This window comes from Sus scrofa, chromosome 14 (assembly GCF_000003025.6).
Source record: "Sus scrofa isolate TJ Tabasco breed Duroc chromosome 14, Sscrofa11.1, whole genome shotgun sequence".
Lineage (NCBI taxonomy): Eukaryota > Metazoa > Chordata > Mammalia > Artiodactyla > Suidae > Sus > Sus scrofa.
In genome coordinates, this window is record NC_010456.5 from 127,267,451 (window position 1) to 127,283,550 (window position 16,100).

The 16,100-nt window shown below is 51.7% G+C and overlaps 1 protein-coding gene across 1 annotated transcript; it reads right to left on the minus strand.

Moving 5' to 3' along the window:
- Window positions 2,273-9,557, minus strand: VAX1 (ventral anterior homeobox 1). Its single transcript, XM_001927239.4, has 3 exons — window positions 7,855-9,557; window positions 6,513-6,700; window positions 2,273-4,688 (listed from the first exon to the last, which is right to left on the minus strand). Exons 1-3 carry the CDS (start codon window positions 8,093-8,095, stop codon window positions 4,116-4,118), a joined length of 1,002 nt encoding a protein of 333 aa, XP_001927274.1. The 5' UTR covers window positions 8,096-9,557; the 3' UTR covers window positions 2,273-4,115.

Below are 16,100 nucleotides of genomic sequence, written 5' to 3' on the forward strand. Positions count from 1 at the left end.
GAGGAAGAAACAGGAGGGCCCTGACCCTGGGGGGAGCTTATAGATGTGTGGCTCTGACTCTGTGGACTTCAACAAGTCATTTGACTTCTCCAAGCCTGAATGTGGCTCTTTAAAATGAGGCTGGATCTCAGAAAGTGAGGAGCAATAGAAATAGTGTATTTGGAAAGCTATTCGTAAACCCTAAAGGGCTGCTAAGTGCCGCTTTTTGTGAAGAGATTCTGGCTCAGAGTTAGGCCACCTGCAATTGGGGATCTGAGCCCATGTCCGGTTCAGCTCCCTGAGTGACTTCCCTCATCTTCACCACACCTGACTACAAAACGCACAGGAGTTTGGTGAAAGATTTCCTTTCTTTTTCATCTCTGCTCCAGGCTCACTAACTTTGATGTTGCCTTGTGCAGGCCTGAGCATGAGATTCCTTTCAGCACCCCCACATCCAGCTGTTCTCCTTGACCTCAGAAGTCCCTTCCACCTTCTCCCAGGCAGGGACAGCTGTTGTCAAGGAGGCCACCTGCCTCCTCCCTGGCCTGTGAGTCACTAGTTGGAGGGCAGCGATGCCACTAGAGACCTCCAGGGACCAAAGCAACTTGCTGGAGGCTCTTGGGTAAGGAGGGGAAAAAAGGCACAAAAATGAGCTGAATTGTCTATAAATGTTTTTTAATTAAAATTACGATTCTTGTTCTATGCAGAAGAGTCTCTCTAAGAACAACTGCACTTGGAGTGGCAGGTGAAAAGCTCAGCAGCTCTCCCAAAGCCAGGGAGGGGAAGGGGCCTGAGAGCAGAGAGGAGACAGGATAACTGGTTCTTTCTCCTTTTAGGGATAAGAAAGCAAATAGGAGAAAGTGGAGGGAGCTGTTAAGGGATCTGCTTGGTGACTCCCCAGGCTGAGGCTTCTGGGGGAGGGGACTGAGCTTATGGGGATCCTGAAGCTAGGATTTTGTGTTTTCCTTTGTTCTATAAAATTATGCCACCTTCTCACTCCCTTCTCCCCCCACCCCTTGCTGGCCCCAGCCACCAGCTGTGAAACTGCAGCCAGAGCCACCCACACATCGGCCTTGGGGCCACCGGGGCTGGCAGAAGAATCCAAAAAGCCAGGAGAAAGAGAGAGGGGGAGAGATGGTGGAAGTCTCTAGATAGAGACAGAGAGGAAGGAGGGAGACAGACAGACAGACAGACAGATTGTGGAGAATTGATGGAAAGGGGGAGATAAAAGCGGGTGGAGACCAAGAGCCCACCAGAGGAGAGAGAGGTCCTTAGAGGGGATGCAAAGTGTAGACAAGAAGGGCAGAGGAGGGAAAGTGGCAGAGAGAGAGAGAGAGAGAAGGAAGGAAGGTAGGAAGGAAAGGAGGGAGAGAGGAAGGGGGGAGGGAAGAAGGGAGGGGGCAGGAGAAAAGCCTTAAAGGTAGTGAAGCTGAGGGGTGTGTATCGACTTCGAGAAACAAAAGTGGACTGGGAGTTTCGGCTGCTCTGATCTTGCAAAATGCTGAGCTCACTGCCAGGGTACAAAACCCGGTAGAGCCTAACCCACACTCAGCCCTGGAACTCCACCGCCCACACTGTGCCACCAGCTCGTTTCAGATGCCTTAAACTTGCAGTTTAGACACAGTCCACATGTGGAGGACAGAGGGGCCTGGCCTGTGTGTGGTATCCCAAGAGAACTGTGAGTCCCCAGTGTTCAGATGCCACGGAGAAGGGGCTGGTGCTGCCACGTCCTCCCCGCCTCCCAAGGCTTTAGGAGAATGTATTCTCGGATATCTCCCCAGCCCTCCTAGATTCCCCAGATTTCTGCCTACAAAATCTACATCCCTCACCACTGTGTACGTACTGAGGTGGGGTGGGGTGGGATGGGGGGAGTTCTCTGCAGGAATTAATATCTGTTTCATTCTCTTGCTCCTTCAAAGTTTCTTTTTGATGGCATAGAGACTCATTCTTATTATTCCGGGCCCTTTGGTTGCACAAATCCAAAATACCACAGGTATGGAGATGAGGCTGGAAAACTCTAGAAGTTGGGAGTGTTATTAGGCAGGAACTCTAGGATGTCCGGAGACAAATTCCCAAATAAAATGAGAAACACCCAAGTGGATGATTGAGGAGGGAGGGTCTGAAGTCCAATACCATTGGGACAGAGAGCCTTGGAGTGAGACACTCAAGGAAGCAGAATAAAATCATAGGCAGGCACCTCTGTCTCCCTTACTGGCATCCTCCCCCGAACCTCATCCCAAGCTCTGGGTATGGACTGCAGGGCCCTGGCACTGCCAGGGCTGCCACCCTCTGCCCTAGGAGTCTCCAGGCAGAGACTCATCAATTGCTGGGTCTTACTTCTTTCTTCTTCCTTTTTGTTTTTGTGTCCTTCAAATACAAGACAAAAATACACCTCACTTATCATCATAGATATATATATTTCACTCTCACCACATAAATACAAAACATCCAAATATCCAAAACATTCAGAACAGAGTTAGTAGCCAGGATTCAGTGACACCTACCCGCGTTTGAATCGTTCATTATTTTCTTTACTATTTGTCTAAAAAAAAAAAGAAAAAAAAAAGCTTCCGACGTAAATAATTTACAATAAAATTACTATTTTTTTAAATGCTCTGCGCTTGCTTCAGATGGAGGAATACATTCTAGACACTGCGGCACCTCGCCGACTGGGTCTGTAGTTTTGGTTAAAATGCGGGTGGCGGTGGCTGTGGGAACGGTCCTGGTTGCGCGGGTAGGGGGTGAGGCCGCGCCGGCATCTTGGTCTGGGTTTCGGACTTGGGACAGTGGAAACCCTGGCGGCGGGGGCTGGGGTGGGGAGGTTTCTAGGGGAGGGAGTAGAGAAGGATGCCTTTCCTACCCACGCAAGGGACTGATCGGGTTATGGAGACAACCGGTAGAGGAGGCCCGGCAGCCCTCCAGTCCCCCGCTGCACCCCTGCCTTCCGGGCCGCAAAGAACTCAAATCCGGGCGCCTCCCTCCTGCTGGAAGGGTTTTGTGAATCCGGGGAGTTGGGGAGAGGAGGCAGCGGGCACTGATTTGTTTCCAAACCCAGCAATTCTGCCTGGAGCTCCGCGTCGGAGGACCGGCGGAGAGAAGCGCCGAGGGCGTCTGGGAGCTGCCGCGAGCGGCACCGCTCTCCTTCCTTCCTGGAGGAGCGTGGAGCTGTCGGCCACCCACCAGAACAGCCTCGGAAGATTCTAAATTTTCTTTCATTAGATATTCTGAATTTTCTCTCAGTAGGCTTTTCTTTTGCTTTTTCCCCCTTTTAAATTCCTGTCTAAAGTCATAAAACCCGGAATTTTAATTTTGCATTGCGCTGGAAAGCGTTTTCTCTCACGAATTTTCTTACGCCTTCCAAACTCCGTCGTTCTGAGTATTTAAACACTGGTTCCAGTTCATTTGGTTTGTGTGGTAGTGATTACTCTTGTTTCATTGTTGATTAGATCAAATTTATTACCGCTAAGGCCTAGCTTGATGTTTGATTTATTGTCTCCTGGGGTCGGGGTTGGTTGTGATTGGAGTTTCTTTAAAGGGGAGAAAATTCAGCAGGATTTTTCAAGCCAGGAAGCTGCGTGTGCACCGGCTCTCCCGAGAGGTCCTCAAAGTAGGGCCCAGGGGTTTCCAAAAGCCCTGGTTTCTCTGGCGAGAGGAAGGAACGTCCTCCTTTTTGGTCTAACGAAACTTGTCAGCCTTTTCAGCTGGGGTCTGCTTGCAGCTTTCCTTTTTCAAATATTCATACGAATAATCAACGGCAGCAGTGGCCCGATCTAGAGCAGATGTCCTGTGCTTTGGACTCAGAACCAGTCTTTTCCCTCCAGGGCCAGGCTCTGGTTTCGGCATCAAGTTGACTAACTCGGGCTTTTCCCCTGATTCTTTGGATTCTCCTGGATTCAGAAGGAAGGTGGGGGCGGCGGGTGGGGGTAGGAGGTCACAGAGGACAGGTAGGAAAAAAAAAAAAAAAAAAGCCCAAATGGGATAATATTGGTAGCAGAGCTTGATGGGGAAGTAGAGCTGTCAGAGGCCTCGTGGGAGCCGGGAGCCCAGCGCTGGAGCCCGGGGCGCCTAATGCGCGTGAGTCCATAAATATCACCACAATAGATACTATAAATATAAATACCGGGGAACACTTAAAATCAGTCCAGCGCTTTTTTCTCGGCCCCTTCTTTATTGTTGGTCCGGGAGTAAGGCTCGAAGGCCGAGGAGCTCAGGTATCGGGCAGAGAGTTCTTGCAAATTCCCGGCCAACGAACCGGCCATTGTCAACGGGGCGGAGGATAGGCGGCTGGCGACCGAGCCGAGCAGCGAGGGCACCGGCAGGCTGAAGAGGCCGTGGCCGGCGGCCGGTGTGCCTGCGTGCAGTCCCCCTGGCCCGGTGGGCCCGGGGCCGGGAGCGCCGCCCACGGCCGGCGGGTGCGGGGAAGCAGCGCCGGCAGGACCCGCGGCGGCAGAGGCAGCGGCGGCCGAACCCGCGGCGGCGCCCGCGCCCAGGGCCGGCAGGCTGGGCCCGCGTAGCGCCGAGCCGAGCGCGCCCGTGGCGCAGGGCGGCAGCAGGGCGGGCAGGCCGGGAGGCGACAGCAGACGGCCCTGCTCCAGCAGCCGCAGCACGCTGCACGTGGCGGCCGTCTCCGACACCACTGAGCGCAGCTCCGAGTCCTTGCCCTGGTCCTTCTTCTGCTTGGTGCGCCGATTCTGGAACCAGACTTTCACCTGCGCGCCGAGGAGCAGGGAGGGTGGGAGAGAAGGGCAGGGGAGACAGGCGTCAAGGTGAGTGGGCTCCCCGGGGCGCGCGGGTTGGGGGGGCCTCCCTCAGCTCCATCTGAAGCCCCAGTCCCAGCCCCATCCCAGAGCCTGAGAGGTCGGCCCGGGAGCTTCGAGAGGGTAGGGGGAGCCAAGGCCGCTAAGAGAGGGACACAGCTCCCACAGGCTGCGCTTCCGGGTCATGGAAGCAGGCCTAGGCCGACCTGTTACAAATAAAGTAATTAAAAAGGTCCACACGCCTAACTGGAAGAAAGACCAGAAGGGATTTTAGTGGGGGCCACACTACGCGCTGCTACAGGCCTGCATTTCCAGGAGAAGGTGTAAGGCCTAAAAGGATGCTGTTTGGGAAGTGAGGGTGGATGGGGAGGAGTGTTGCCCTGCCTTTCAGGACCCAGACTGGCCCAACAGCAGCACTACTCCTGTTAAAGGCTACAAGAGGCTATTTCTTCCTGGTTAGGGTCAGACTTGACCGTCAACTAGCAGCAAGCTAGGAAGATGGCTATAGAAGGAATAATTTGTGCAGGATGGACTTTGCAGGCCATTCTTTCTCCACCTCACGACCAGTTGGACTGGAGGGTCTAAGTAATATCCTTAATTTATAACTCTCCTGCTCTCCATCATGAACCTTGGACTCCTGGGAAGAAGTCAGTAGCGAGGGTGGACTAAATTCTCACCATCAAACTCCCTCAGACTTTCTCTTCTCCCTCTACCCCTCTTCAGGCCTAGCTGGTGGCCCAGAGTGAAGTCTGGAAGCTCTAGGGAAAGGTTATCCTACCTAGATTTTGTAAACTAAGAGGGTTGGTAGCAGAGAGAGAAGGAAAAACTATCATGCTAACTCAAACTCAGAATGAACATCAGGTAGGTTCTGTCCTAGGTTCTCAGCTTTCTGCCCAGATCCCCACACCTAAAATTCCCCCCACCTGCTTTAGTGCCGGGCACAGGGAAAGGGTTTGTCTTCAGAAAAATATATGCCTTACCTAGGCCAAGCTGGTGCCATGCCCTGGGCAGGCCCTAAATGACCTCCACAATGCAACATTCTCAGGCCGTAAAGTGCTCCTGAGTGCAGAGTCAGTCCCAGTAGCATCATAAAGATTTCATGTAAAGGAGAAAATTGTCAGAGCTGGCTCCCAAGGCCCAGATTTGCTTCCCATGCCATACCTCACACCTCACACATCACTGGCACTGAAGACAGGCCTCCTAGGTACCCATGGTGGGTACTCAGGGCTGGGAATGGATCGAGCCCAAGGTCAGGGAAAGCCTTAAGAATCTAGGCAGCTTGGCCTGCCAAGGCAGGTCTCTGGAAGATGCACCCTTCTAATCCCTAGTTGTTACCCACAGCTCTGGAACCAGGAGCTTTGACTGTAGCCCCATTCTTGCTGAATGGGCCTGGGTGCTGTGTAAGGCTAGGGTCTCCAGAGGAAAATCCGGCCAAAATGGGGTGGCCAAAACTGGGGCAAACATTGGTGCCTTCAAGAGCAGAGGCAAGCAGGGAATTCTCAAGACTGGGATCCAAAAATGAAATCTAGAAAAACAGCATTTGGGGCCTCCTTGGGGCTAGGCCAAGGTGAGCAGGACAGGGGCCCTGGAAGATTTGGGGGTGGAAGGGGGGGAAAGGGATGGCTTAGGAAGAGGAAAAAGCCTTAGGCCTCTCTTCCCCAGCCTATCTCCTCCATTTCCCCTTGGAGGCTCCATCCGGAGTCAAACGAGGTGATAAGGACGAGCTGGCTGAGGGTGATGGGGAAATAGGCTGGTGTAGAGCTATGTGCTGTGTACCTGGGTCTCGGAGAGGTTGAGCTGCCGGGCGAGCTCGGTCCTCTCTCGGCCCACCACGTACTGGCAGCGCTGGAACTCCATCTCCAGCCGGTAGAGCTGCTCCGCGGTGAAGGACGTGCGCGTCCTCTTGGGCCGATCCAGGTCCAGGCCCTTGGGCAGGATGATCTCTCGGATGGACCCCTTGGCATCTGGGGAAGGGGAGATGTCAGGCACCATAACCCTCATGTCTCCCTCAACCTCCCCTGGTCAGAGCTGGCTTCTGGGACACAGGGACCAGCAGCCCACAATCCGGAGGTGGGTGGTAGGGGTGCAGCCACAGCCAGGGGGCAAGGATGCTGTGTGTTGGGGGGGCAGTGAGGGGACTAACTCCACACAGCTGATGGGAGGGAGAATCGGACGCGGCCTTTGTAGAGCCCTCCGGACAGGGGAGGGGGGAAAAAAATCAATTCCAAAGCGACTGACGTTCCTTTTGGCCTGGGGGCCTCGGCTGCATGGACTAGGTCCCCTGTAGTTTGAGGATTCCCGCACTGACCAGCCCAGGTCCTGCCGACCCCAGCTCTGGAGCGTGATGATCAGACCAAGCTCCAGCGGTCCCCACCCCCACCCCGGGTCTCTTTGCCTCCCGAACCCGAGCGGCGGAAGGAGGAGGGACGGAGTCGGAGCCGGCGGGGCCTGGCGATCTGCTAGCGGGGGCGGCGCCGGGCCGGGCCCGGCCTCGCCGCCGCCGCCGCCGCCGCCGGAGCCGAGCGCACACCGCGCAGCGGAGCCGGGCCGAGCCCAGCACTAAGGCGGCGTCCGCGGCCCGGCAACCCAATCCGGCTGCTTCTCCCAGCGGCGGCCACCAGCCCCGAGCCCGGCGCCGGGCCCCTCGGCCCAGCGCGCCAACCGGCCGGGCGGTAGCCGGCGGTCCGCGGCTGTTTTCCAGCGTCCGCCCTCCTCTTGGGTGCGCTCAACCCGCCAGGGTGCGGCAGCCCTCGGACCGGCCCCCCGCAGTTCCTCTGGCCCGCTGGACGAGAACACGTCTTCCAGAGTTTCCGGCTCCTTTCCTGGGTCGGAGGCCGCAGCCTGGAGCCTGGGCCCGCCCGCACAGTCCCCTCGGCTCTCTCAACGGCCAAGCCAGCGGGGCCCCTCGAGGCTTGGAGGGACCGAGGCTCCTGGAGAGCGCGTCCCAGGTGGGAGTCCCCAGCGGCCGGCCGGCTGGAGCCGGGGTGGGGAGGGCCAGCAACTTTCTCTTAAGTCTTAGCCGGCGACCCTCCCCGCAGGCCAACGCCGGTGGCAGCGCGCAGGGTGGGCCCCGGAGTCGCCCAAAAGAACGCTCCCCGCCGCTCTGCCCCCTTCCTACCTCGGACCAGGATCCGGCGGCAGTAATCCGGGTCGGCGGTGGAACTGGATTTACTTTTGTTACAGTCTTCTGCGGCGCCCGACGCGGAGAAGGCGCCTTGAGGCTCCTTGAGGAAGGCGGCAGGAAGGTTCCCCTCCGCGCCCTTGCTCTCCCGGCTCTCCTTGTGCGCGTTCTTCGAGACCCGGGCGGCCTCTGCGTCCGAGTGGCACCGAACGTCCATTTTGTCTGGTTTCCCGAACATAGGAGAGGCAAGAGCAACAACAACAAAAAAAAAGAAAGAAAGAAAAAAAAAAAGGCAGCGGGGGGGACAAAACCCCCTACAATGCAGCCCCTACGCCCGGCTCAGAGAGAGGCAACCGGCAAGAATGAATGTCCCCGCGGGGCGGCTGTGGCGGCCGCGGGCGGGTCAGCGGCGACCGCCGAGTGGCGCGCTCGCCGAGAGGCGGCGGGTCTGGTCCAGGGTCCCGGTGGAGCGGCGGCGAGGCCGCCTCGTCAGCGCCCGCGTCCTCTGAGCACGTCCAGTGTCCCCAGCCTGGCGATCAGGTAGCGATCAGCGCAACTCCGAATTGCTGCGGCTCCCGCCTATTACTGAGACAGCGAGTTGCAGTTGTCCGACACCCGGGGGGACGCACGCTCGCTGTTGCAATTGATTACGGGTAATTTCGCAGCCCCCACGTTTCGGTTACCTCATGAATACACTAAATTGTTTGGATAATATATCAGATCGTAATGGATGGTTTCTGTCCTTGTCCCCAATCAAGTAGGGGTTTAGCCAGTGAATAAACGGAAATGATTGGTCTTGCTTTCAGGAAACACACAATCAAAGACCCACACTTCCAGAAAAACTTTTGACAAGATTCATCCTGAATTGTTAGTACCATTAGCAGGCATTATTAACTTTCCCTTTGCCTTTGACCCTCCTGCTCACATACTGGCTAGAGGGGTTTTCTCCACACTCGACAGATAGTGCTGAATGAGTGGAGGGAAGAGGAAAAAAAAAATAAAAACAACCCCCCCCAAAACCCTTACACACCCTGCAGCAGAAGAAAGCAGTTGCCTCTAGGGGGGAAAAAAGAGGGGGGGAGAAAAAGTTTTCCTCAAAAGTATCTCCCCCACACTCTAAAAAGCCAAGCTTTCGTCCCAAACAACTCCTTAACACACCTCCACGCTGACAGCCATCTTAAACTGCCACCTCTCTTCATTTAGTTCCAGTTGGATTTTTTCATGCCTGCACCTCCAGCAGCCCTGAGGCAGCCCATTCAAAGGGCAGCTTTGTACTCAGAGAGTCCAGCAGGAGAGGGGGTGGGGGGAGAGGGAGAGAGAACCGAGAAAAATCTCAACTGTGAGATCTGCTTCAAAAAAAAAAAAGTTTTCCCCTAGCTATTTCATTGTCTCTGCTACAATATCTTTGAGAAAAGCAATAGCCAGTAATCCAATAAGAGCATTGATTAGGCCACAATGATTCAATTCAAGCGCATGGCCTTGTGCAAGGAGCATGCTCCAGCCCTTCTCGTCACCTTGCCGGGGCAGAAGCCCTCTCCACGCCGCTCTCCCCATTCATTCCTTTATGGGAAATGCGGAGCAAAAGGAGTGAAAGATGGCAATTATCTAATTGGACTATTAACAAACAGTCCTCTGAGTGCGGCGGTCTGGCGTGGCTCCTGGGCGGGGGAAGGGCCGTGTTCCCTGCCCTCATTCACAAAGAGTGCAGGGGCCGGGGAGGAAAGGGGGTTTTTTAAAGGGAGTGGGGTGGGGGAGAGAGGAGAGGTGGGAGGTTTGGCTGAGAATTTTTCCACACAATTCCAAGAATGGGGGCGGAGGCGGGCGGAGAAGGGAGGGGGCTGGGGGCGGGGGTCGCGGCGAGCCGGGGGGAGGGGGGAGGGGACGCAGCGCGAGTGTGTGCGGTGGGCTCCGAGGGACTCGGGCTGGCAGCGAGGCGGCCTCTGTCCGCCCCAGCGTCCCGCGGCCGTCGTCGCCCAGGCAGACTCCTCAAACGTCTAGGGAGTGGTGGTGAGGAGGAGGGGGGGCCAGAGCCGGGGCCTCCGCACTGCCCGCCTCCCCCTTCCTCCGCAAGGCCCTCTGATGCCCTGGGAGAACCCACGCTCGGTCCGGTTCCGGAGGGCGTCTCTGGTCCCCAAGGGAGACCTTGGGCTTTTACTTTATTTCATTGGTTGGGGGTTGTGTGCACATGTGTACGTGTGTGTTTGTGCGCGCGTGTGCGCGTGTGTGTGCGTGTGCGAGCGCGCGATAGTCCCAGCTACTCTTTGCAGGGCGGCGGGTTTCCCGGGTCCCCAGCAGAAGGATGGCCCGTCAGTCCTCTTCTCCACGGGTGCGGCCCTCCAGCCCGACGCCACTGGGCCTCTGGGTAGAAGAAAGTGCCTTTGATTCCCCGCTCTCCGGGGCGGGCCGGTAGGGGTGGGTGGGAGTGAAGAGGGGGACTGGTCCTTGAGGCCGTCCTGGCCTGATGATGTAGAGTGGGCTTTAGACAAAATCCAGCCAACTCTCCGGTTATTGGCTGCAACACAGTGGCCGAGGTTGGCGCTCCGAGGCCCCGAGGGTTTCACTCCCTTGCGGGCCAAGCCAACGCCGGGCACCGCCGCAGGGTCTTGGCTCCCAATATCACGTAGCCAGTGAGGGCTCCAGGGATTCGGGTCTTCACGATGGGGATTCAAGTAGTGGATCCTGTGCTTGTTTACTTACATGGCTCAACCAGAAGTAATTCTTGGGGCCTCTGCGGGCGGGGAGATGTGGGGTCCCAAACCCCAGCCCTTCCCCGCCCTCCGGGGCTGGGGCCTCAAATCCTCTGACAGCTGACTCGAATTAGGGGTCCCCAAGCCAACTGTTCTGGTTCCCTGCTCCGGAAGATTTGGGGCTTCCTTACCCCGTCCGCAGACCTCCGGACTGTGGAGAGTCCTAGATCGTAGGGACCCTCGGGGTCCCTGCCACACCCAGCTCCGCCGCCCATGAAACCCACAATGACACCTGGGTCAAAGGTCCAGAGGGAAGTCTAAAAATAAAAATGCTCAACCCACTACATCTTTTTGGAGGCTGAGGAGGGGGGACTGTCCAAGGAACCAACTACTGCCATAATAAGGACGCCCCCTGGGCGTCCTGGGGTGATGACTCTTGAGGTCCAGGGCCGCATTTCCCAGGCACCAGAGGAGGCGCCAACTGTGACCAAATCTCAAATACGGATACAGGTTGGGCCTTCGACATCCTTGTCTTCCCCCCCCCCAGGGGATAACAATGGCATATTTTGTTGTTAGTAGTATTTATTGAGCAGTCACTTACCTGATGCATAAACTCATTTAACTTTTTAACCTCTCCCTCAGGGAGGTAGTAATTTGCCCGCTTTAAGTTTTCAGAATCTGCCCGTGAGGGTGATGTGTATCAAAGAGAGACAGAGTGATGACCTTAATGTTAATGCCAGGAATCCTAAATATTAAGCATCAGTTTTCACGACTTTTATCCAGACCATATGAAACACAAAGGCAAACATTAGATTTTTGTTTCTGATAATGCTGTGTATTTCTAGCCATGAGCATTTCACCCTCCTACATCAAGCTGCCCTGGGATGAATAAAATATAGGGGTTTTTTGGCTCCAAATTTACTGAATGAGCATCTGAGACCAGGGTCCAGGAATGTGCATTTCTAGCTACCTCTGTCAGGGAATTTTCTACAAGTTAAAGTTGGAAAACTACACCTTCTAAAGTTAACTTAAGTGGGAGAACTCTGATAAGCTTTCTGAGGGCAGGGACCTCCCCCATCCACACCCCCCCCCCACTGGAAATGCAAATACTTATTAGGAAAGGGAAGAAAAGAGGGGTATTATGGGAAAACAACTAATTTAATTAAGCAGCCAGTTATGAAGTGCCTGGAGGTGTCAGGACCTGGGGCAGGACCCAGGGTGGCCTATATCCTATAGGACTACTTTCTATGGCTTCAAACCTTTAACTAAGGGAACTAATTGTCCCTAGCAATGGCTCCTGGTTGGCAGCACAAATGGTGCTGTTGAGCCTTCTATGTTCCAAGCCCTTGAAGTCACCAAATTCAATAAACAATCACCCCATAACCTGGTTTTGCTTTTTGTTATGCATAGTACTTTTTCTGTGACTGTATTAAAATTCTCTGGGCATCCATCCAGAAAAAAACCATGACAGGTTTCCGGGAGGACACAGCGGAGACAGAAGCCCCGGGATGGAAATTTCAGAAAAGCAGCTGCTGCTCCCAGAAAAACTAAAGCTGTGTGTCCATTGGCAACAAAAGGAGGGAATCCAGTCAATTATTTGGATATTCTGAAACCAGCCTGTCTCCATAACACGTGAGGACACAGGGCTGCTGCAGGTAGAACTGTTTTATTCTCTTGACTAAATGTGCCTCCCTCCCCAGTGCCCTTCCTGCCCCCACATCACTGTCTGCAGGTGCAGACAGACCCAGAATAGAACTGTAGAGCTGGAAGGATTTTTAGAGATTGTCTATTCCATGACCTTCATCTGATTTGACAGATGAGGAAAATGAGCCTGGAAAGACAAAGTGACTTGTTAAGGATTAGACAACTAGTTAGTGGGGGCATCTGCGCTCCAGTCGTGGTCTCCTGACTTAAAGCTACACTCCCACCATCACACAGTCTTCCCAAAACCTAAATGAGATAAACGCTCTCTCTGGAATTGATGAAATCATGCCATATAAATTAGCTAAATCACAATCTGAGCCTTGGGGATGCTTTTCATATTTCCTGCCTCCATCCTGTCACTGCAACAGAAAGGAGGATCAGAGGCATTATACGTGGTTCCCCCTTTCCATCTTCATTTTTGTTTCAGAAAGATGTAGGAGGGGAAAACATGCTGGTAAAAAAAAAAAAAAAATCTGAGATCCTCTTAGATCGTGAGTGGCTTGGGCACAGCATAACTTAATGTCTGAGACATCATTTTAAAAAGAACTGCAGATGATACAACCAGAAATTAAGGTTCTGTGACAATGAATCAGAACACCTGATAATAATGACTAATTAAAAATAAGAATGCCTTTTATACAGAGACTTTCATCCCAATCAGCGTTGCATGTGGTGATGGATTCAATACCATCCAGTTGTCATTACCCCATTTTACAGAAGGTAGTCAAGGCAATGGAGAAGCAATTGAATTAAGAACTGGCGCTGAATATCCAAAGTGCAAAAGACAGCCTTATACTCAGATATTTCTTCCCTATTTTAGCTGAAGGTAGAGTATGAGCCAAAGAGCAGAGGGCTAAGTTCTGAATTATTCTGACCACATTTCAATCAAATAATTCCACTGGACTCCATTTCTCCATTTTGTATTTTGTAACAGGAAACTAAGTTCTTTCAACTACTTTATATATTTTGGATGTAGAAGCAACACAGTTTTTGAGTTGGAAAGGACCTCACGGTTGTGTAATAAACAAATAGGGTTCTGGGGTCAGCCAGGCTGTCTGATTCCTATGTTCCTATCCCAGCGCCACTACTTACTAGCTATTTTACTTTAAGCTGTTTTCGTTGCTTCTCTGTGACTCAGTAGCCTCTCTACACAATAAGGTTAGCCCTGTACCTTTCAGGTTGTCTGTAATATAAGCAAGGGGCTTAGGACTGTGCTTGTCACACAACTAACACTTTGAATAAATATTTACTATTACTGTCTTTCTTCAACCATCTCCCATGAGGCTAGCACTTGTTAGATAGAACCAGAGATGGCAAGAAGGAACCAAGAGCCAGACAGAATAACCAAAACTTCCAGATTGCAAGTGGTAAAGACAAGTGGCTTCGTATTAATTCAATACTGTATAACAGTAGTAAGCAACTAGTAATTTACTAAGGGCTTTACTGACTGCCTATGTTCATTGAATTCTCATAACAACCCTTTGAAAAAAGGACAATTATGTATACCCATTGTGTTGAGTTAAAAATGGCCATAGATTCTTTCTTCCTTTTTCTCTTCCTTCTCTCCCTCCCTGCCTTCCTCCCTCCCTTCCTTGCTTTCTCTCTTTATGCATTTTAGGGCCACACCTGTAGCATATGGAAGTTCCCAGGCTAGGGGTCCAATCTGAGCTACAGGCACCGGCCTACACTGCAGCCACAGCTACGCCAGATCCAAGTGGCATCTGTGTGTGACCTACACCACAGCTCATGACAACGCCAGACCTTTAACCCACTGAGTGAGGCCAGGGATCCAGTTTGCATCCTCATGGATACTAGTCAGGTTTGTAACCTGCTGAGCCACAATGGGGACTTGTAGATTCTTTTTTAAAATTGAAGTATAGTTGGTTTAAAATGTTGTGTTAGTTTGTGCTGTACAGCAAAGAGACTGTTATGCATTTATATATACATTCTTTCTATATTCTTTTCCATTATGTTTCTCTCAGGATATTGAATATAGTTTTCTGTGCTATACAGTAGGACCTTTTTGTTATCTAGTCTATACGTAATAGCTTGCAACCACTAACCCCAAACTCCTAGTGCATTCCTCTCCCACCCTTCTCCCCATTAGTAACCTCAAATCTGTTCTCTCTTTCTGTGAGTCTGTTTCTGTTTTGTAGATAGGTTCCTTTGTATCATATTATATTTGTCTGTCACTGACTTAATTCACTTAGTATGATAATCCCTAGTTGTATCTATGTTGCTGCAAATGATGTGATTTTGTTCTTTTTTATGGCAGAGTAGTATTCCATTATATGTATGTACCACATCTTCTTTATAATTCCTTTGTCAGTTGACATTTAGGTTACTTCCATGTCTTGGCTATTGTAAATAGTGCTGCTATGAGCACAGGGGTGTATGTATCTTTTTGAATTGTGGTTTTGTCCAGATTTATGTGCAAGAGTGGGATTTCTGAATCATATGGTAATTCTATTTTTAGCTTTCTTTTGAGCGTCCACACTGTTTTCCATAGTGGCTGCACCAATTTACATTCCTACCAATAGTCTAGGAGGGTTCCCTTATCTCCACACCCCCTCCAACATTTGTTATTTGCAGCCTTTTTTTTTTTGCTTTTTAGGGCCACACCCAAAGCATATGGAAGTTCCCAGGCTAGGCGTCAAACTGGAGCTACAGCTTCCAGCCTATACCACTACCACAGCAATGCTGGATCCGAGCTGTGTCTACGACCTACACCACAGCTCATGGCAATGCCAACCCACTGAGCAAAGCCAGGGATTGAACCTGCATCCCCATGAATAGTAGTCAGATTTGTTTCCAGTGTGCCATGACAGGAACTCCCTGTTATTTGTAGACTTTTTAATGATAATCATTCTGACTGGTGTGAGGCGGTACCTCATTGTAGTTTTGATTTGCATTTCTCTAATAATTAGTGATGCTGAGCATCTTTTCATGTGCCTATTGGCCATCTATGTGTCTTCTTTGAAGAAATGTCTATTTAAATCTTCTGCCTATTTTTCCATTGGGCTGCCTTATTTTTTGGTTGTTGAGTTGTATGAGCTGTTTATATATTTTGGAAATTAAGCCCTTGTCAGTCACATCATTTGCAAATATTTTCTCCCATTCCATAGGTTGTCTTTTCATCTTGTTTATGATTTATTTTCTTGTTCAAAAGCTTGTAAGTTTGATTAGGTCCTATTTGTTTATTTTTGTTTTCATTTCTATTGCCTCGGGAGACTGAAGATGGTCCTAAATTCTTTGCCATTTCTTCCCTCAAGAGTCTATTTCCACTTAGCTAAATGTGACTGGCTTAGTGACATGCTTCGATCAATAGAATGAGGTGGGGAAGTGACACTGTGTCGGTTCTGGGGCTAGGTCTTAAAATGCTCTGGTAGATTTTATTCTTGCTCTCTTGGACCCCAGCTGTCTTGCTATAAAAAAGGTCTATCTAGACTATAAGAGGAGGAGAGGCCGCATGGAAAACTGAGGTACCCTGGCTGATAGCACCAACTTCCAGTAATGTGAGTGAGGCCATCTTGGATGTTGCAGCCCAGCTGAACTTCCAGTTGAATGTAACTTTATTAGAGATCTTGACAATAGTATGTGAGACAGGGATGAGCAATTTATGCTGAATCCTGTCCAAATAGCAGACTCTTGAAAAGATATATGGTTGCTGTTGTTTTAGACTACCGTGCCTTGGGTGAGTTTGTTAGACAGCAATGAGTAACCGAAACATCCATATTTTGGATGAGACTGAGGCTCAGAGAGATTAAGCAACTGTCCTTGGTGTTACAGCTAGGAAGTGACACAGCCTGGATTCAATCCCAGGACCATCCTACACCCAAATTCATGATCATG